The following is a 24,077-nucleotide window of genomic DNA, read 5'->3' on the forward strand; positions in this document are numbered from 1 at the left end:
TTGTCTATGCAGATGACGTGAATATGTTAGGAGAAAATACACAAACGATTAGGGAAAACACGGAAATTTTACTTGAAGCAAGTAAAGCGATCGGTTTGGAAGTAAATCCCGAAAAGACAAAGTATATGATTATGTCTCGTGACCAGAATATTGTACGAAATGGAAATATAAAAATTGGAGATTTATCCTTCGAAGAGGTGGAAAAATTCAAATATCTTGGAGCAACAGTAACAAATATAAATGACACTCGGGAGGAAATTAAACGCAGAATAAATATGGGAAGTGCGTGTTATTATTCGGTTGAGAGGCTCTTATCATCCAGTCTGCTGTCCAAAAATCTGAAATATTGCGAACGGAAGGCCTCTTCTTTAGTGCATTAATATTATTTCCAGTTGAAGTCCAGCACAAAACAGCAGAATTCCAAAAGTAAATCATGAATCCGGAAATCAACCGCAGAGATGTACGGGTGACATGCGTAAAGCATTCTACTTTCATCACGATTTGAAAGACATAAAAATATGGCACCAGGGCGAATGGAACAAAGCAATATTGGCAAATTATGCATAAAGAGGGATTCCCAGAACGGCATCAAAACGGTGCGCTTCAAGCGACATTTTGTTCATCTGAATGGGCGTAAGTAATTACTAATAATAATTTATAGTAATCGATATAACATTAATACAATATAATATAATGATTAATAATTAATTTTATAGTCTCCAATGTTATATTACGGCATTAAAATATGTTTTAAAATTAATATATAGTACATCATTTCACTTTTTTTGATATTCTTGTTGAAATTTTGAAGTTCTTCGTCCTCATTTCCAAAATTTACATAAAATCCTGGCGTGACAAAGAAAAACTGAATAAAGGCCTGGAAACAGCAATACTTAATAGCAATAATACAACTTAGACTATCGTATTAGATTTATTTTTTTAATCCTGAAATTTGTCAGTTTTCAATTTCTTTTATTTTTATTTTCAAAAGTACAGAAAAATCTAACATTATAATGAAAACATGAATACAAATTCAGATTCAGGGCACATTAGTTAACTAGAATCAGAAAATGTAACAGAATATATTTTAAATTCATATCAGTGTAATAATAATAATAATAATAATAATAATAATAATAATAATAATAATAATAATATCATCGGAAATAAAATACTTCTCACCGGTATGTATGCGTCATGCCATTTTAGATAACCTAAATCTAGTCAATTCTCTCCACAAAAGCGCTAAGATGTAACTTATAAACCTGAAAGTTAGTTACCGTCAGATGTTTGTCACTGGTTGCAACTCTCAATAGTTCCAAAGTCGAAGCTGCCATAAAGCGCCATCTCTTACCGATACGTGATTTATAGAGGATGTGACGTAGGTACGAATATGCGTAAGCTCTAGAGTGGAAACGACTGAAAATCAGAAGATTAACTGGAAGGACACAAAAGAGGGATCTAAAGATTTTCGTGCCAATCATAAGGTTTTGGTCCGTAAGTCTTTCATACTAAAGCTGCAATGGAATCAATGTAATTTACCAAGAATAAATGCCCTTAACTTTCGTAAATATTTTTGAACGCGCAAAATTTCTCGGATAAAATCGCTATTACCAGTCACAGAGAATTTCCGGAACTGTGCTGTGGCTACAAAACAATAGCCACACCCTACAAATAGAATGGATTCTGGAGTGCTTGTATGGGAATCAGCGTTTCCAAAGCAATGTATTACTCGCACGTGTTGAAGATATGGCTCTCGAAATGTTTATCGCTTGTGTAAACGTACCTACATTTTGAAATGACTATTGTACGCAAGTTTTCCCAGTCATTTAACTAGTACGGTTTTTTGCTTGTGAGAATGGATTGCTAAGTTTCTAGACTACTCCACTGTGTATAGTTCTACCCAAAATCATCACATTTAACACTTCTCCCATTCAATCAAGTTAAAGCAAACTTGACAATTCAATCACTTCTCGCCAGGAGGTGAGCGTAAAAGCCATTTGAGATACCTCTCAGCAGAGAAAGACCTTCCACACAAGATCCAACTATATCGCTTCTCGCTGATGAATATTATAGTATAGTATTTAACATGGTAGAGCCTATCTCTTCTCCCCTACTAGGGGATTACAACTACAATATTAAGAATGCAATTGAAATTATAATTACAATTAGTATTAAAAATATAATTACAATAAAAGTCAAAGTACAAAAAATTACCTGATTAATAAAAGCTGGACAATTTATTATAGATATTAAGAACAAACAGTTTCTTGCTGAAAAACACTTTAAAGCTAGCATAATAAAACAAAACAGTGATGAAAGTACAGGATATTTAAATATTTATTACGAAATATAACCATGTACACGCATGATTGTATATTAAGATGTGAGGGCCATAAAAAACGCATTCCACACACATAACTGAACAGTATCTCTTAAGTATGCATACGTGAATAGACACTAAAATTTGCTGAGCGCAAAATATGCAATCGAAACGAACCAGAACTGAACGGTTTTCCAGAAAAAGCGTCTGGAATTTCACCGGATGTGCAAAACACTTCTTACACGCATCACATCTAAACGGCTTCTCGCCTGTGGTAACACGTGAACGTATAATAGGATATTCCGCGAGAGAAGAACACTTTGCACAGAAGTCACGTCACAATTGATTGGCTTCATGCCATGTGCAGGCGGGAATGCTTCTTCAGACCTGAAAACCTCTGACAACAGTTGCCACACAAGTCACAAACGAATGGCTTCTCACCAGTGTGTCCGCGTGAAAGCATACTTAATCTTTCGGAGAGCGAAAAACTAAATCCGCACACGTCACTACTGAATGGTTTCACGCCTGAGAGTAGGAGTTATGCTTATGGTGATAGTTCGAAAACGAAAAACGTCACAACTGAAAGCTTCTCGCTAGTGTGCACAATTGAATGGCTTTTAAGAGTTGAAAATGTTGAAAAGCACTTCCCACACACATCACAACTAAACGGCTTCTTGCCAGTATGCCTTTTGCGATGGTTTTTAAAATGTTCTGATCTTGAAAAACACTTCCCACACACATCGCAACAGAATGGTTTCACGCCTGTGTGCACGCGTGAATGTTTTTTTAGATAGCCGGAGTATGAAAAACACTTCCCACAAACGTCACAACTGAATGGTTTTGCGCTTGCGTGCACGTGTGAATGCCTGTTGAGATTTCCCAAACTCGAAAAACTCTTTCCACACACATCACATCTGAAAGGCCTCTCGTTTGTGTGCAGTAGTGAATGCCCCTTGAGAACGTTCGAATTTGAAAAGCACTTTCCACAAACGTCACAACCGAATGGTTTTGCCCTTGCGTGCACGTGTGAATGCCTTTTGAGATTTCCTGAACTCGAGAAACTCTTTCCACACACATCACATCTGAATGGCCTCTCGTTTGTGTGCACCAGTGAATGCCTCTTGAGAACGTTGGAATTTGAAAAGCACTTCCCACAGACGTCACAACTGAATGGTTTTTCGCTTGAGTGAACGTGTGAATGCTTTTCCAAATCCCACGATTGGGAAAAACGTTTTCCACACACATCGCAATTGAATTCCTTGTGACATTTGTGTACCAGGTAATGGCTTTTGAGTCCTGCAGAGTGGAGGAAAGATAATCCGCAAATGGCACAATCGTATTTCTTGCCGTCGTTTTCTTCACGAAAATTTTCGCAGAACTTGGCAGCTCCAATATTATGGCTAACTGCAAGACTGACAATTATAAGTGCCATTAGTGGAAAGAATGTCTAAATTTGCAATAAGGAAATATAGTATATGCGCAATAAGCAATGTAATATAGATGAAAAGTGAAAATGGATTCTCACATTCAGTTACATCTGTACAGATTATCATTAAAAAATTAAGTAATAATAGTAATTATATGAATCATCATGGGCAATGTTAGTAATAATTATAACTATTCATTTATTTATTAATATTTATGTGCTGGAAAACAGAAATTGGACAAGGGCAGTCCAACACAGTGATACAATTAATACAATCAAATAAAAAACTATGGTACAAATTAAATAATAAAAATAATGATAATAATAATAATAATAATAATAATAATAATAATAATAAATCCACAAACGATTAGGGAAAACACGGGAATTTTACTTGATGCAAGTAAAGCGATCGGTTTGGAAGTAAATCCCGAAAAGACAAAGTTTATGATTATGTCTCGTGACCAGAATATTGTACGAAATGGAAATATAAAAATGGGAGATTTATTCTTCGAAGGGATGGAAAAATTCAAATATTTTGGAGCAACAATAACAAATATAAATGACACTCGGGTGGAAATTAAACGCAGAATAAATATCGGAATTGTGTGTTATTATTCGGTTGAGAAGCTGTTATCATCCAGTCTGCTGTCAAAAAATCTGAAAGTTAGAATTTATAAAACAGTTATATTACCGGTTGTTCTGTATGGTTGTGAAAACCTGGACTCTCACTCTGAGAGAGGAACATAGGTTAAGGGTGTTTGAGAATAAGGTGCTTAGGAAAATATTTGGGGCTAAGCGGGATGAAGTTACAGGAGAATGGAGAAAGTTACACAACGCAGAACTGCACGCATTGTATTCTCCACCTGACATAATTAGGAACATTAAATCTAGACGTTTGAGATGGGCAGGGCATGTAGCAAGTATTGGCGAATCCAGAAATGCATATAGAGTGATAGTTGGGAGACCGGAGGGAAAAAGATCTTTGGGGAGGCCGACACGTAGATGGGAAGATAATATTAAAATGGATTTGAGGGAGGTGGGATATGATGATAGAGATTGGATTAATCTTGCACAGGATAGGGACCGATGTCGGGCTTATGCGAGGGCGGCAATGAACCTTCGGGTTCCTTAAAAGACATTTGTAAGTAAGTAAGTAAGTAATAATAATAATAATAATAATAATAATAATAATAATAATAATAGTGCAGATGCTTGACGTTTTACATATAGAAAGGAGGAAGTAGATTTAACAAAATTAATTCAGAAATTCTGTAGGCATCTCAAACCCAGATACTGCTATCCACTCAATCAGTACAATCAGTCATGCCACTCGTCCTGCTTCTATAGAAATATATATCTATCAACAGAACCTACATGGGGACAAATAACAAGGCAAAATAACCCCATTGCAACGGATCCCTAGCCACTGCCAAATTCTTTGGAACTAGATTGAATATATACTAGGTAAGGAGGTTTTGGTCCAGTCATAAAGCTAGGCGAAACACGTAAGAGTTATAACATGGCGAAGAGCATGCAGTCAGATAGATGGAGCTACTGAAAATACGGTACAAAGATCAACTTACTGACCTTTGCCTAAGGATTTTGTTTCCTCCTATTATTTTTATTGTATACAATACACGATATTAATAAAACAACCTTGGAACACATTATTACATTGTTCTGTTTCAAAAGTCAATTACAGCATTAATTTTCTCTTTAATGCTATAGTCTAAAATGCAGCAAAGGAATTATTGAATTAAATCGCTAATACAAATAGGAAATTGTAATAGTCACTTTATGAAAAGAAAGTAAAAGGACAACAAAAATTCTGCAAAAATGAATTTTAAAATATTAAACGGAAAATATGAAAAAATATATGTTTTAATTTTTGCATTACATCCAATCTAACGTTAGAGAAGTAATGTTAATAGAACTAATACATGTACACAAGTTATATGTCAATATTTTATGAAAAAACGCAGAAACGTTCTTCTTATAAAACGCAAAACCTAAAAGTATGTGTAACTTGTCCGACAACCCTGAAGGAACGAGCAATTAATTGTAGGTATACAGCTGTGAGTGTTGCAAGTACACAAAATGTCAACAATGCTCTATTTAAGGTTATGATGGAGTCGGGTAGCCACACCATCACAATGTTGCCAGTTGTTCTAAACAGACTATAGTGATCAGCCAGAGGCGAAACAACTGCCATATTCTGAGACATATCCCTTACACGGAATAACTCACCACATGAGTTAGTAAAGACCTACCCCCTAGGGAAGAGTTTTGTTCTTAATGGGACATAACAGGCTATTCTTATTCTTATTATATTAATGTGCTCATTACGAGACATGGACGAATAAAAGCCCAACACAATACACACAAGAGTATTACGGAAGTAAAAGTTGAAGACAATTGAAATTTACGACGACGACGAGAACAACAAGAACATCAACAACAATAATAATGATAATAATAATAACAATAATAATAATAACAATAATAATAATAATAATAATAATAATAATAATAATAATAATAATATGAAATTTCTAAATACAAAAATTAAAATCAATGTAGATTTTCTAATTTCTTTGTTATAACTCAGGATCTGTGATGGACATGCTACAGAGAAGTAGGACTCACTTCCTTCTCAGCTATACACAAAAGCCTACTAGAACTGCCGGATTATGCCTAAGAAAACAACAGGAACTATATTTCTTGAGTACATTCCAATAGTCAATGAAAATGGTCAGTGAACTGTTTCCAGTAAATGTGAAAAGTTGAAGGCAGGTCTATGCCTTGGTATTATCTCTGACAGAAGCAACATTAGCTCCACTAGTTGGCAGTTGTACGAGTGGTAAAGTAGCGGTAGGGCAGGTGTTCGTGATAGTGATAGGATATTATATCAATCATGCCATTAATGTCCGCAACGTAGATTGCATTTGTCATATAAAAATAATCACGTAGTAACTATAAATATGTTTATGTTGTCATTATTTAAATAGAGGAGTAAAACGAACACCAAACTATGTACTCCTATAGTTCACTCACCTCTCAGTTGAGACTTCATTCTCTTCTGCTGTTACTTCCAGTTTGACCTCCTTCACTTGATCCAACTCATAAAACTCTTCCTGTAGGAGAAGATTACGTAAAACAGACACATAGGACAACAGTAATACATGAAAATAAATGCATCAGTTTATATACTCCAGAGATTTGAATATAAATCCTACCAGTGCAGTATACAATATAAGAACTGTTGGCAGAAACATGATTTGGAAATAAGGAGAAAATATTAAAATCGGAATTGATTGCATTTTGTACGATATATCGCGTTCTTAATACATTTGCATTACACTGTGACAAGTGAAAGTGCAAATCACGAGTCTAGCACGATGTTCTGAGATGCTCACAGCTGTCAGGGAGTAAAAATTATCACAACTCATCCAATCTTTAGAGTGAAGTCAGTAGTGGGAACATTTTATGAAGGACGTGAGCATCCATTTTCAGTCCAGTGTATTGCCAGCAAGTACGTATATGATTCAAATAAACTAAACAGGATTAGTAAAATAATGAAGGGTCGAATTCATAGACGAGACTTTGGACCAAAGTTGACTTTGGGAAAATGACTGATATTTGGGAAATTGATGAATTTGCCGAGGATATTGAAGACATCTAGGAGATTATTAAAGCTGCTCATGTTCCTTAGCGTATCATTATAGATTATAAATTCAAATCAAGGTAGAGATTTGATAAACAGACAGTATTAAATATCCTCGTCATGTTTCAACTTTCATTGATGAACAATCAAAGAGGATTATCTGTTCCACAAATAAATAATACAATTTATTTCATCGCGATTTTACGCTATAGGTAAGGATTAATAGCTCAATATTGATTCTTACTATTTAATTCTATAGAGGATAGGTTATACAGTTGGAAATGCAGTTAATTTATAATCCTGGCGGTCGTCATAATAATGTCTTCTACATATTGATTTCAGATAATTGTTAAGTAGTTTATGCAGACATGCAGGGAAGAACTCTGTCAACTGTGCGCAGGATAATATGTCTCTTTCATAGTCTGTCATTGGTGGAATCTTATTTTCCATATCTTCACAACAAAATTATTTTACAGTGAAATAATTTCCTTAATGTGAAACTAACGTAACCAGAATAGATGTTTTATTTACAACAAAATTATTAACAGGCAATACTATTTCAGACAAGCTATACCACCATGTTTTGTAATTATGAACTGTGTTATATACAAGACTGTTCGAACCGAGTTACGATTTTTGTGGCCAGGTAGAAGAAGAAATTATTATCGATTGGTGTAAAGACCTAAAATGTTAATTTTTGTACTTAAGTTAGTTTCACAATAAGCCCTCGAATAATATTATTCTTATGTAAAGCTGCAAGAACTATTAACAATTGCTTAACATGTACCGATGTTCAATGATCATTGATTTGTGACTCAAAAGATGGCTTTGATTGTTGCAATGCCTACACTATTTCAACTATCTATTAATTTAATTCGTTTAGGAGGCAGTGATTGTGATTGCCAACATTAGAATAAGTTCGTCAAATCTCGACTTACCAAAGTCAAAGTCGAAGTCTCGGAAGTATTGATTATGAATAAGACTTTTAACAAAGTTAAACTTTACTACGAAAGTCGACTTTGGGAAGTCCTCATCCAAAGTCTCGTTTATGAATACGGCCCTAAGTTAAAAATTGGCAAGGTAAAAATTATCACTGGCCATGAAAACATGAAGATTAATATGAATCACCGAACACTCAGTTCGCAGTCTCTATGCCAAAAATGAGGTGGAAAAGATTTAGTAATGACTACAGCATGAAGAAATTCAAAGAATGAGAGCAACAGATACAATCACTGGTCACTTTACTGTAGAGCCACACCAGCCAGTAAATAAGATAGAGAGAACTAGCGACCAACAAACGTCACACACTGCTCTCACCTCAGCTTCACTCTTCAGCACCGGAAAGACAATTGGGACTGCAGTTTCCTCAAATGTCATCTCTGATTTCACGTCATATCTGTGGTCTATACATTCAGTTTTTATTTTAGTGACGTCCAAATCTAATAAATTTCCTTCCTGCAAATAATGAACAAAATAACTAGACAATATATCATATAAAGTTGTTCACGAAAACCCCCTGACTATTTATAAAGTCCGTCCACAATATTATTAACACTGATTTAAACGAACTCACGTGTAGCTATTCGAAAAAAAAAAAAAAAAAAAAAAAAAAATAGTAAAATAGTTTATCTGAAAACTCTCGTAACGCAGCATATACCAGTAAAAGAATATATTTTACTGTATGATATTATGTTGCCGGTATGATAGCAAGGAACTACAATGCAATATAAAGGTCAATGTTATTTGAAATGAGCTATTATTGATTTAGTTTTCAATTGCTTAAAAGTTCCTCCAAAAATCAATGCTAGTAAGAAAAATTCAACATTTTTGTGTTCGTAATATACTTCCTGAATGTAAGTAATCACATGATTTTGAGACAATACGTGATTTAGGTGAAATAAAATTCCGTTTGGAACTTCACGTTCATAATTTTAAACTTTTTTCAGTTGTGTTTCATCTCATGCAAGAAAAACAATTAATTACAAAGGAATGCGCTTCCTAGTTATAAATGAGGCATTTAGAAAATAAATAGTAAATGCTCTCAATATACCTGAGATAAAGGCTTCTTCTCTTCTATATCTGCGATACCACTTGTCTGTATACCCATTGGGTCGGACCCAGGTTCCATTTTGATCACGTCCATTACGACTGGAAATTGAAATGAAATAACTTTAGTTAATATGGAGAATGCGAAGTATTCAGACAAACTTACTAGCTTGGCAATAATATGACCACACCTGCGCAGTGTGTGCGCGTCATAACACACAACAGTTACCACAGATACAGAGTCTTTCATAAGTAACGACTGTATCGAAGAATCAACTATTTTGGATAATGTTTTAAAATGATGTTCATCCTCACGAGAAAGAACCCTTCCCAGTGCCGTACAGGCCATTTAGAAACTAACACCCCATCACCTTGCCGTCAGAGGAAGGTGCATGTGTAATGTGCATTTCATGCAAACTTAAAATGACCTGGAGCATGGCCTACTATACGAGGTGAATCGGTCGCACAGCCCCAATGATAATAACACTAATACTAATACTACTAATAATAATAATAATAATAATAATAATAATAATAGTAATAATAATAATAATAATAATAAATATAATAATAATAAATATAATAATAATACTAACACTAATAATACTAATAATAATAATACTAAGACTAATAATAATAATAATAATAATAATAATAATAATAATAATAGTAATAATAATAAACATAATAATAACACTAATAATAATAACAATAATAAATTTATTTATTTATTTATTTAGAATATTAACGTGCAAAACAACAGCACAAGGCCAATTACAGTTTAGCATGATACAGAACAGAACAAAACAACAAATGATGATGAGAATGAATGATAGAAAATGGGAATGAGATGAAATACAAACTATATATTAGTTTACATAACTCATTGACCAAATGCAACAAAGTAAGATAGCACAAATAATTATTAAAATTAAGTCAGTGAGATAATTAAAAATAATGTCAATTAAATATATGAATGACATAATGAATAGATATCAAAAACAGTGCATACAAATAATTATTAAAATTACAGTCGAATACAAATAAACAATAATGACAAATTGAATTGATAATTACAAAAATATATGATACCGAAAAGCTAAAAACAACACAAACGAATGAGGTTAAAATGATTATGCATAATATAAGAGTAGCCAAACAACAAACTGTACATTAAACGGATCTGAATTAATATAATGGGAATTGGCAACTTTAATGCATCTGACAACTGGAGAGAGATTTAGGATTATAGGTATAAAAAATTTAATGAAATCTTAAACCATTCGCAGGGGCCCGAAGGTAGATGTTGCCTATGAAGGATTCACAATCAATATCACCCTTTAAGGCCTTACAAAAGAATAAGTAGTCAAGTTCAATACGTCTAGCATAAAGGCTAGAAAAGTTACTGTAAAATATTTACAAGTACGCTCATAATTGAAAACAGATGAATTAGGCAAAAACCTAAAGGCACATTGGGATATAAATTTTCTTTGAATGATTTCCAATTTAGGCGAATCAGTAGAAGTAATAGAGTTCCAAGCGACAGATGCATATTCTAGTTTAGATCTGATTAATGTATAGTATAGAATTACAAGAGTATCTGGCGTAGAAAAATAATAATAGTAATAATAATAATAAACAATAATAATAATAACACTAATAATAATAATAATAATAATAAGAATAATAATAAAACCTGCATAAAACGGAAATTCATTCGAAATATCAAACTGGTAAGGTTGTAATACAAAGAGAATTCGGGTACTGAAAACTGTGAACCTTATGGAGTTACTGATTACAGGTTATAATTAATATAAGTATGTACACTTAGCGGCAAAAAGAATGGGCCGAGTCTTGGTCGATAGAAATGCTAAGTTCTATCGCGCGGTTCACTCGTGTAAATGTAACCCACTGCAAGGCATTGCTGTGGTGTCTCTTCATTGAAAGTCGTCCGTCTATAATGTAGTAAACCTTACGAGCGGTGTGTGGCCCAGTGGTAAGAAGTCTGACCTCCGTACCAGAGGTTGTGAGTTCGCCTCCCGTTGCGGTATAATTATTATTTTTTATTTTAATGTTTACTTAATTTATTAGTTTAAATGTGAAATGGCATTTGTTAACAAACTTCGTTATGCCTGCCTTGTAAAAATATATTATTGACCATCACCTGTGGGCTATTAATAGGTGAGACCTGGCCTGTATAAACAAAAATACTTGTTTCACATCCTAAAAAACCGGACGCATACCAAACACAAATAAATAATTAAATTAACAAAAACAAACAATTTTTTAATATATTAACGAAACAAGGCGTGTGGTGGAGACTAGCATCTCGTCCACATAACACCTGCGTCAACAACTGCCCTCATTCTGAGCGGCATGGAGTCCACAAGATTATGGAACAGGTCTAAATTGGCCATCTCCTCCCACGCATCTAGAACTCTGTCCCACAATTCCTCAGGTGTCTGAATGGGTGGTCGTTCTGCCCAAACAGAGCGTAGGATCCTTTTGACTGCACCTCACAAATTTTGAATCGGATTCATATCTGGTGAACTCGGAGGCCAGTCGACTGGGTCGACATCACGACTCCTCGTAAACCATCTTTGAATCCGGTTGGCGGTGTGTATCGGATGACTATCCTGCTGGAAGAAAAGTGTTCCTTCTGGATATCGTTTTCCATTGTATTAACAGATAGCAGTATTGCTTGAAAGAGAGAGAGGGAGGTTTATTATTTATTAGAGTTTGGGCATATTCTAAGAGATATCGCCACATAATTATAGGTTTGCGAGACACATATGATGGCAAATTTGTAATTAAAAAAAGAAGATTGGGGGAGATTCGAACCTTGAGCTACTTACTACCAACTTGTTCAATATACCAATGCCGTAACGACTTATGCTACTACGACTGTCACTATCAGTTCGGCATAATACGTGGTTTTCCTGTTCATATTCGCTCAGGTTGATTTTGTATTTATCAATTTTATTATTATTTCACTTCTCAAGGGCCCTGGTGTATCTAGAATCAACCCGCCATTCGATTTTATTACATATTTTAAACTCTTAAAACAAAAGACAGGAAATTTAAATGATTTAATGTTAGGTTACCTAGTGAACTACGGCTTTGACGAGACGAGCATGCGCAATGTTATGTGTCTGTAACTTTGAAATTGTTGGCCGGCCCATTCTTTTTGCCGCTAAGCGTACAGTACAATGGATTACAGGAAAGTTTGTGGAAGTCGTTTCCTACTACCTTGTTGTGGAATACAGTGCAAAAGTATATTGACCTCTGTTCATTGAAAAAATCACATTTACATAAACGTTTTCAGCTGTCTCTTTTAAGCTCTGGCGAAGGCCGTAAACTACGCCGTCAATTGCATACATAAAACCGTCAGCCTTCTTTTATTATGGCAGTGCTTTTGAATCCAGTTGTACTTTCATGCGTGCAAGAACGATCTAAGCAGGGACCGCTAAAGTTTATCATTGCCGGAATAAGATACAGTAGATGTCTAACAATAAAGCCGATGATTTCACGATTGCGTTTCTGTCTAAATTCTGTTTATGATTTATTCCACTGGATTCGTTCCGGCGTTTTCAACAAAATGCAGATGTCTACTAAATAGTGTCGGACGAGTAAAGTAGGAAATAGACGAAGTGAAAGAAGAAAACAAAGGACATGAAAGACACAGTGTAGAACAATGCAAGATAAGTGCATGAGACGCTTAAATTATGTAAAGTGTAAGAATATAGTGTAAAGCTATTAAATTAAATAGTGAAATATAGCATTAGGTAGGAAAAAATGAATGTATCATGAAGATAGAGGGAATAAATAGTAAAAAACCGGTAGGAGTAGAGAAATTAGTTTCAAATAAGTTTCAGAACGATATACAGTGTGTAATTTCCCTATTGAATTTTGAAAAGTTCCCGCTCATATTGTAGATTGGCGATAGTTTCGTTTTAAAACTATTGTTTCATAGTGGCTGAATTCACATGACCAGTTATCACATAGACTAACCTCATGACTAGCAGTGTTACTACTTCCATAACGAAATCGCATTCTACAACTGTCACAAAATACTCCCTGACCAACTCTCCTACGACACGCACCACAGCTTCCACTCAAATCACGCACCTTAGCAACATGTCACTGGGACAATAATTCACGAAAACAATTAGGCCTACCTAAGTAAATAATTTGAAGATACAGTATAATATGCATTTCAGTCGATTTTATGTAGATAAAATATAAGTAATGTGTGAAATAAGTGATATTTTGAGTGATATAAATTATATAAGATGTGACAGAAGAGGAAATGAAAGAGAGTTGGGGGGTGAGGAGATCAGGAGTGTAATTTCGTTTTTATATCCGAATAAATAAGATGACGTAATGAGTACCGGTATACGAAATAGGCTATTCGCTCCATCGGTATTGTGCATTTGTTCCTTCCTGCGTAATCAGAGTAAACATTCTCTATCAAAATTCAGATACTGCCTTTAGTTATTTATGCGGAGATTAATATTCATAAAACCCAAGTTGCATATACAAATACTGCAAAAAGAATGTGACAATTCGACATACAATCTGTAAGCAAGAATAAACTTTGTCATACGAGATAAGTGAAAACATCTGCCGAAATACATTATACATAACACTACGCAAAGTAAGATATACATGTCTCTAGTGCGAGCTGATATAGAGCACAACGGCTTAAAGTCATGAAGAAAGATTGTGGATGTCGTTTACTCCTATCTTTTGCGGAATACAATGCAACGGTATATTGCCCACTGTGCATTGAAATATTTACAGTTACATACCTGCTTTGGGCCGTAAATCTTAAGCACTAGGTAGGACCAAAATTAGCACAGAATAATTAGCTCTATACAGCAAATATATAGAGACCTAAAAGAATCTTCTAGAAAAAATAACTAAGCTAGCTGGATAGCAATTCACATAGATGACCGTGACACCTAGGTTTCTGGATTACCTACGCCCAGTAATGTGAATATTATAAACTGGATACACAATACCTGTATATAAATTCATCCTGCCAAAGGATTTCCTGAGCCTTTAAGACGATTATCAGGATGAGACCTAAAATAAATGGACCCAGGACCTACATTCCTTTCCCATACAGATTCCGTTAATATTGCAAACAATTTTCGACAAAGATGCACTGGCTTAGCTCGTGCATTACCCTATTACATGAGCGATGTTACCCCACTTTATTCGCACAGGGGACTTTTACAGTGAATGACTGAAAGAATGTACTTTTTTCCGATGAGTCTCATTTCGAGGTCCACGGCTACCCTGTTTGTAACAAACGGAAAGGATCCGAAAAAGTAACAGCAGCTCATCTCCAACAAGCACCCAAATACCCCCCTAAAGTAATGTTTTGGGGTTGTTTTACACATGAAGGACCTGGAGCATTAATACCTATCAAGGGAATGATGAATTATGACAAAAATATTCACTTATTGGAAACCAGAATCGTACCCCAGCTGCAAAAATCATTTGCGGATGGCAGAGGTGTGTTCCAACAAGACCTGGCACCATGCCATACGTCTCGAAAAAACTACAGAATTCTTCAACAAGAAGAATATTCAAGTACTCCCCTGGCCAGGCAACTCACCCGACATCAACCCCATCGAGAACATGTGGTCTATTTGCAAAAGAAGAATGCAAATAATGGATTGTTCTACAAAGGAGAAGATGATTTCTGCCCTCATTGGTGTATGGTTTCGCGATGAAGAAATGAAGAATATTTGTGGGAAATTAGTGGAATCCATGCCAATTGTCTCAGAGCTGTTATTAGGAACAAGGGAGGAAACATAGATTACTGACGTATGTCTTAGATCCTTTTTTATCCCGTTTGAGTGTTTTTGCACAAGTAATTACGTTGTTCGTATTAATTTCCACGCTACTGTATTTTGTTAGGGAAATCAAAATGAAGATCAGCATCTGGTCTGAAATATTTATCTATAACGAATATAGTTTTATTGTTGTTTAAATTGTAATGAAAATACATACCATTTTTCTTCAGACGATGATCAACAAAAACTTTAGGCTTACATACGTTTGAAGTAGCATAACCAAATTTTTCCAAGTAGTATATTAGTAACTGAGCAATGAACAAATGAATATAATCAGTTTGCTAAGTAGCCTAACTCATTATTCCCATAAATGTTTGTATATTTCGTACTGTTCAAGTATATTCATGTATATTTATATCGGTGCTAGTTCACACAAAGAATATTCACCCAAATGAAATTTGACCCATGGACAACTTATGCACCGGAGAATTCACCCAAGACAAAATTAGAACACAGAAAATTCACATACACAGTATTTATTTTATATATATTTTTCTAATTGATATAGCAATGACTTAGGTGGAACGAAGTTTTAAATTGTTTACATATTTCCTGAAAAACTTTAAGCCTATTTTATTGCAGAAACCGCGTCTTGGAAGGATTTTACAAATTTCAATGTCGTAACCACAGGCACGCAAATATTAAACTACACGTCCTTTGTCTTTGAATTCATCATACCTTTGTGAAATATATTGCAGCATTATATTTGAGCTTTTATATTTTCGTTTTTGTGCTTCTTTCACTCTTCGTCCCAGTTCAAAGCCCTGGATCATTCTGTCTATATCGGATCGCTCTTTCTTTAAATAAAGTATGAGTTTGTATACAGTGGGATGATTCTTACAAGCAATGTTCTGGAAGCGGTTGTGCCATGCTTCTGTGTTAATGTGCGTGGTTCACTTGATCTAGCTGCTTCGACCTGATTCCATAAGTGAGGAGCACAACGAGTGTCTGGAGCTTCGCTTTTCACACTTTCCATATTCAACAAAGTTAAGCCAAAACTTGACAATTCAATCATTTTTCGCCAGGCAGTAAGCGTAAACACCATTTGAGGTACCTTTTAGCACAAAAAGACCTTCCACACAAGATCCAACATATGGCTTCTGGCTTATAAACAGTATAGTATACTATATAATATTTATTTAACCTGGTAGAGATAATGCCATCAAGCCTAATCTTCACCCCTAGCTGAGAATTACAACTACAGTATTAAGAATAACATTAAAATTATAATTACAATTAATGTTAAATTTACAATTACAATAAAAGTCAAAGTATTAAAAGATTACCTGATTAAAAAATAAATAGACAATTTATTATAGAGGTTCAGAACAACGAAAGATCATCTTGCTGAAGTACAAATTAAAGCTAACATAATAAAACCATACAGTGATTAAAGTACAGGATATTTAAATATTTATTATAAAATATAATTGTGTACCCGCATGAATGTATATTAAGATGTGCGGGCCACAAAAAAACGCATTTCATACACATGACAGCTGAAGAGATGTTTCTCTTATGTATGCTTACGTGAATACACATTAAGGTTTTCCGAGCGCGAAAAATCCATTGCAAACACATCGCAACTGCACGGTTTTTCACGAAAAAGAATCTGGAGAATAAACGGACATCCAAAACACTTCCCACACACATCACAACAGAATGGCTTCTCAACTGTGGACACATGAATGCACATTGAGATATTTGTACCCCAGAAAACTCTTTCCACAAACTTTAGAACCAAACGGCATCCCGCTTGCGTGAACACGAGAATGCAGATAGAGTTTATTGCGGAGTGCAAATCATTCCTACACACATCAAAGCAAAAGAGCTTCTCGCCTGTGTGAACACGTGAATGCACATGCAAATGTACGGAGATAGAGCAACTCTTTCCAAAGACGTCACAACGGAATGGTTGTGCACTAGTGCACGCGTGAATGCCTCTTGAGATCATGCAAACGCGAAAATCTCTTTCCACACACATCACAACTAAATGACCTCTCGTTTGTGTGCACGAGTGAATGCCTCTTGAGATCGCTCGACTTTGAAAAACACTTTCCACACACGTCACAACAGAATGGTTTCACTCCTGTGTGCACGCGTGAATGGGTCTGGAGATGTGCCGATTGCGAAAAACTCTTTTCACACACAGCACAACTGAATGGCCTCTCGTTTGTGTGCACGAGTGAATGCCTCACGAGATAAGCCATGCGCGAAAATCTCTTCCCACACACGTCACAACTGAATGGCTTCTCGTTTGTGTGCATGCGTGTATGCTGCTTGAGATAGAAGGAGTTAGAAAAGAACCTCCGACACACGTCACAACTGAATGGCTTCTCGCCAGTGTGCACCATCTTATGCGCTTTAAAATGTTCAGACCTAGCAAAGCACTTCCCACACTCGTCGCAACAGAATGGTTTTGTGCCTGTGTGCATGAGCGAATGCCTCTCGAGATGTGCCAAGCGCGAAAAACTCTTGCCACAGACTTCACAACTGAATGGCCTCTCATTTGTATGGACGAATGAATGCGTCTTGAGATAGTAGGACTTTGAAAAGCACTTTCCACAAACGTCACAACTGAATGGTTTCTCGCTTGAGGGAACGCATGAATGCTTTTCGTAATCTCCCGATTGGGAAAAGCACTTTCCACACAATTCGCAATTGAATTCCTTGTGACATTTGTGTACGAAGTAATGGCGTTTGAGTCTTGCAGAGTCGAGGAAAGACATTCCGCAAATGTCACAATCGTGTTTCTTGCCGTCGTACCCTTCAGGAATATTTTCGCAGAATTTTGCAGCTCCACTATTATGGCTAACTGCAAGACTGACAATTATAAGTACCATTAGTGCAAAGAATGTCTAAATTTGCTATAAGGAAATATAGTATATGCGCAATAAGCAATGTAAAATAGGTGAAAAGTGAAAATGGACTCTCACATTCAGTTACATCTGTACAGATTATCACTAAAATATTATGTAATAATAGTAATTATAAGAATCATCACGGCAATAATGATAGTAATAATTATAATTATTCATTTATTTATTAATATTAATGTGCTCGACAAGACATTGGACAAGGGCAGTCCAAGACAGTGATACAATTAATACAATGAAATAAACAACTATGGTACAAATTAAATAATAATAATAATAATAATAATAATAATAATAATAATAATAATAATAATAATAATAATAATTACAGTGCAGATGCTTGACGTTTTACATATCCAAAGGAGGAAGAGCTTTTAACAATTAATTCAGAAATTCTGTAGGCATCTCAGACCCAGAAATTGCTATCCACTTAATCAGTAATGCCACTCGTCCTGCTTCTATAGAAATATAGATCTATCAACAGAACCTACATGGGGACAAATAACAAGGCAAAATAACCCCATTGCAACGGATCCCTAGCCACTGCCAAATTCTTTGGAACTAGATTGAATATAAACTAGGTAAGGAGGTTTTGGTCCAGTCATAAAGCCAGGGGAAACACGTGTGTTATATAACATGGGGAAGTGAATGAAGACAGATAGATGGAGCTACTGAAAATACGGTACAAAGCTCAACTTACTGACCTTTGCCTAAGGATTTTGTTTCCTGCTATTCTTTTTATTTTATACAATACACGATATTAAAATACAACCTTGGAACACTTTATTATATTTGTTCTGTTTCAAAAGTCACTTACTGCATTAATTTTTTCTATAATGCTATAGTCTAAAATGCAGCAATGGAATTATTTAATTAAATCACTAATACAAATAGGAAATTATAATAGTCCTTTTATGAAAAGAAAGTAAAAGAACAACAAAAATTCTGCAGAAATGAATATTACAATATTATGAGGAAAATATGAAAAAATATATGTTTTAATTTTTGCGTTAAATCCAATCTAACGTTACAGAAGTAATGTTAACAGAAGTAATACATTTACACAAGTTATATGTCAATATTTTATGAATAACGCTTAAACGTTGTTCTTATAAAACGCAAAACCTAAAAGTATGTGTAACTTGTCCGACAACCCTGAAGGAACGAGCAATTAATTGTAGGTATACAGCTGTGAGCGTTGCAAGTACACAAAATGTCAACAATGCTATATTTTAAGGTTATGATGGAGTGGGGAAGCCACACCATCACAAAGTTGCCAGTTGTAAACAGACTATAGTGATCAACCAGAGGCGAAACAACTGCCATATTCTAAGACATATCCCTTACACGGAATAACTCAACACATGAGTTACCTATCCCCTAGGGAAGAGTTTTGTTCTTAATGGGACATAACAGGCTATTCTTATGCTTATTATATTAATGTGCTCATTACGAGATATGGACGAATAAAAGCCCAACACAATACACACAAGAGTATTACGGAAATAAAAATTGAAGACAATTGAAATTTACGACTACGACGAGAACAACAAGAACATCAACAACAATAATAATTATAAAAATAATAATTATAATAATAATAATAATAATAATGATAATAATAATAATAATAATTATAATAATAATAATAATATGAAATTTCTAAATACAAAAATTGAAATCAATGTAGATTTTCTAATTTCTTTGTTATAACTCATGATCTGTAATGGGCATGCTACAGAGAAGTAGGACTCACTTCCTTCAGAGCTTTACACAAAAGCCTATTACACCTGCCGGATTATGCCTAAGAAAACAATAGGAACTATATTTCCTAAGTACATTCCAACAGTCAATGAAAATGGTCAGTGAACTGTTTCCAGTAAATGTGAAAAGTTGAAGGCAGGTCTATGCCTTGGTATTTTCTCTGCCAGCAGCAACATCAGCTCCACTAGTTGGCAGTTGTAGGAGTGGTAAAGTAGCGGTAGGGCAGGTGTTCGTGATAGAGATAGGATATTATATCATTCATGCCATTTATGTTGGCAACGTAAATTGCAGTTTACATATAAAAATAATCACGTAAAATCTATAAATATGTTTATGTCGTTATTATTTAAATAAAGGACTAAAACGAACACCAAACTATGTACTCCTATAGTTCACCCACCTCTCAGTTGAGACTTCATTCTCTTCTGCTGTTACTTCCAGTTTGACCTCCTTCACTTGATCCAACTCACAAAACTCTTCCTGTAGCAGAAGAGTACGTAAAACAGACACATAGGACAACAGTAAAACATGGAAATAAATGCATGGCAGTTTATATACTCCAGAGATTTGAATATAAATTCTACCAATGGAGTATACAATATAAGAATTGTTGGCAGAAACTTGATTTGGAAATAAGGACATGATATTAAAAACGGAATTGATTGCATTTTGTATGATATATCGCGTGCTTAATACATTTGCACTACATTGTGTCAAGTAAAATTACAAATGGCGAGTTTAGCACCATGTTCAGAAATGCTCACACCTATCAGGGAGTAAACATTACCACAACTCATCCAATCTTTAGAGTGAAGTCAGTAGTGGGAACATTTTATGAAGGAGTTGAGCATCCATTTTCACTCCACGGTATTACCAGCAAGTACGGGTATGATTCAAATAAACTAAACAGGATTAGTAAAATAATTAAGTTAAAAATTGTTAAGATAAAAATTATCACTGGCAATGAAAACATGAAGATTAATATGAATCACTGAACACTCAGTTCGCAGTCTCTATGAGAAAAATGAGCAGGAAACGATTTAGTAATGACTACAGCATGAAGAAATTCAAAGAATGAGAGCAACTAATTCATTCGCTGGTCTCTTTACTGTAGAGACACACCAGCCAGTAAATAAAATAGAGAGAACTAGCGACCAACAAACTTCACACACTGCTCTCACCTCAGCTTCACTCTTCAGCACCGGAAAGACAATTGGGACTGCAGTTTCCTCAAATGTCATCTCTGATTTCACGTCATATCCGTGGTCTATACATTCAGTTTTTATTTTCTTGACGTTCAAATCTAATAAATTTAATTCCTGCAAATAAAGAACAAAATAATTAGAATACATCATATAAATCAGTTCAAGAAAACACCGTCACTATTTATCAAATTCCGTCCACAATATTATTTACATTGATGTCAACGAACTCACATGTACCTATCCGAAAAAACAATAGTAAAATAGTTTATCTGAAAACTTTCGTATCGCAGCATATACCACTAAAAGAATATATTTTTTGTATGATATTATGGTGGCGGTATGATCATAAGGAACCACAATGCAACATTAAGGCTAATTTTATTCTAAGAGAGCGATAATTGATTTAGTTTTCAATTGCTTAAACGTTCTTTCAAAAATCAATGCGAGTAAGAAAACTTCCAAGACTTTTGTGTTTGTAATATATTTCCTGAATGTAAGTACGCACATGAATTAGTGACAATACGTGTTTAATTTGAAATAAAATTCCGTTTGGAACTTATCGTTCATAAATTTCAACTTTTTTTAGTTGTGTTTCATCTGGTGCAAGAAAAACAATTAATTACAAAGGAATGCGCTCTCCAGTTATAAATGGGGCATTTAGATACTAAACAGTAATTGCTCTCAATATACCTCAGATAAAAGCTTCCTCTCTTCTATATCTGCGATACCACTTGTCTGTATACCCATTGGGTCGGACCCAGGTTCCATCTTGATCACGTCCATTACGACTGAAAAAGGAAATTAAGTAACATAAGTTAATATGCAGAATATGAAATATTCAGACAGACTTAGTAGCTTGGCAATGATAAGTCCACATCTGCGTAGTGTGTGTATTTCTGTGCGAACGCCACAACACACAAAAGTTACCACAAAAATACAAACGAATGTGTACATCAGCACAGATGAGCATGTGGGACTAGGGACAAGATACAGTAGTTGTCTTGCAAATAAAGTCGATGATTTCACGACAGTGTTAGTTACTAAGTTCTACATATGATTTATTCCTCTGGATTCGTTCAGGCGTTTTAAACAAAATGCAGATGTCTACTAAATAGTATCGGACGAGTAAAGTAGGAAATAGAGAAGTGAAAAAGAAAACGAAGGACATGAAGGACACAGTGTAGAACAATGGAAGATAAGTGTATGAGTCGCTTAAATTATGTAAAGTGTAAGAATATAGTGTAAAGATATGAAATTAATTAGTGAAGTGATGTAAACAGCAAAGTGAGAGAGGTGTATGAATTAATCATGTTACATGTCATTAAGAAATGTATATATGAGTATAAAAATTCAGAGATAGAAATGGTCATGAAAATAAAGAGAGTGTCCACTCAAATCACACACCTTAGCACACATCTCACTGGGTCAATAATTCACTAAAACAATTAGGCCTACCTAAGTAAATAATTTGAACGTATAATATGCATTGCAGTCGATTTAATGTAGATAAAATATAAATACTGTGTGAAATAAGTGATATTTTGAGTGATATAAAATATAAAAGATATAAGATGTGACAGACAGAAGAGGAAGTGATGGAGAGTTGGGGGTGACGAGATCAGGAGTGTAATTTCGTTTCTATTTCCGAGTAAATAAGATGACGACATGAGTACCGGTATAGGAAATTTTCGCTCCTTCCATATTGTGCACTCGTTCCTTCCTGCGTAATCAGAGTAAAACATTCTCTATCAACATTCAGATACCCCTTATAACTATTAATGTGGAGAGTAGTATTCATGAGACCCAAGTTCCATATACAAATACTGTAAAAAGAATGTGACAATACAACAAATACAATCGGTAAGCAAGAATCGACTATATGTGATACGAGATAAGTGAAAACATTTGCCGAAATAAAGAAATACATGTCTCTGGTGCAAGCCGATATAGAGCACAACGGATTGAAAGTAATGAGGAACGTTTGTGGATGTCGTTTACTCATGTGTTTTGCGGAATACAATGCAACAATATATTGCCTAGTTTGCACTGAAATATTTACATTTACATACCTGCTTTGGGCCGTAAATCTTACGCACTAGGTAAGACCAAAATTAGCACAGAATAATTAGCTCGATACAGCTAATATATAGAGACCTATAATAATCTTCTAGAAAAGATAACTACGCTAGATGAATAGCAATTGACATAGAAGACCGTGACACGAAGGTTTCTGGATACCTAAGCTCAGTAATGTGAACATTATAAACTGAATACAAATTCGTCCTGCCAGAGGATTTCCTTAGTCTCTAAGAGGATTATCGGGATGAGCCCTAAAAGAAATGGGCCACGGACCTACATTCCCTTGCCCATAGAGATTCCGTTAATATTGCAAACAATTTTCCACAAAGATGCGCTGGCTAAGCTTCGTGCATCGCCCTGTTACATGAACGACGTTACCCCACTTTATTCGCACAGGGGACTCTTACAGATTAGACTTACAAATCCTGGTGTTTCTTCTGGCGGTCTTAGGTCAGCCTTCGAATATCACACTTGTCATATGTCCGAGTTTACTGGACTCCATTGGCACTGTGAAAGAACAATGTCCAACTAACACCTTTCGGCGTTTGTTCTTGTGATACTTAAGCCAACTTCTGTAACGCGTCCATCTGCCCCTTTTATGTGCAAGCTATTATGTTACGTCTTTTTCCGGCTTTTCACATTGAAAATTACTTTCAGTGGAGGAACGAAACGAGAGAGAGAAAAGTGGCTAACAGGCTTGGAGATCACATATTCAGCCCCAAAGTCCGTTGCAAGCGCACCTTCAACCAATAAAATGTCTCTTTAATCTTTCCATTATTATAGCGAAATAGTGTGCTGCATTAGGCTGTAAATCAGGAGGGGAT

The 24,077-nt window shown here is 35.0% G+C and overlaps 2 protein-coding genes across 6 annotated transcripts in view; both read right to left on the minus strand.

The window, feature by feature from the left end:
• The window catches only part of LOC138691651 (zinc finger protein 235-like), a 146,244-nt gene that overhangs the window by 14,736 nt on the left and 107,431 nt on the right, over positions 1–24,077 (minus strand). The window lies entirely within an intron of this gene.
• LOC138691660 (gastrula zinc finger protein XlCGF26.1-like) lies at positions 952–23,397 on the minus strand. Of its 5 annotated transcripts, XM_069813872.1 has the most exons (8): positions 23,234–23,397; positions 21,865–21,962; positions 21,151–21,288; positions 20,370–20,449; positions 9,467–9,564; positions 8,734–8,871; positions 6,807–6,886; positions 952–3,735 (listed from the first exon to the last, which is right to left on the minus strand). In XM_069813872.1, the coding sequence occupies exons 2-6, from the start codon at positions 21,955–21,957 to the stop codon at positions 8,840–8,842; spliced, it is 441 nt and encodes a 146-aa protein (XP_069669973.1). In that variant the 5' UTR covers positions 21,958–21,962; positions 23,234–23,397; the 3' UTR covers positions 952–3,735; positions 6,807–6,886; positions 8,734–8,839. The 5 variants fall into 5 exon arrangements, with proteins under 5 accessions (XP_069669973.1, XP_069669972.1, XP_069669970.1 ...); XM_069813871.1 differs by lacking the exons at positions 20,370–20,449; positions 21,151–21,288; positions 21,865–21,962; positions 23,234–23,397 and adding an exon at positions 14,274–14,509; XM_069813869.1 differs by lacking the exons at positions 952–3,735; positions 6,807–6,886; positions 8,734–8,871; positions 9,467–9,564 and adding an exon at positions 16,604–18,152 and having other exon boundaries at positions 23,244–23,385.

This window comes from Periplaneta americana, chromosome 16 (assembly GCF_040183065.1).
Source record: "Periplaneta americana isolate PAMFEO1 chromosome 16, P.americana_PAMFEO1_priV1, whole genome shotgun sequence".
Lineage (NCBI taxonomy): Eukaryota > Metazoa > Arthropoda > Insecta > Blattodea > Blattidae > Periplaneta > Periplaneta americana.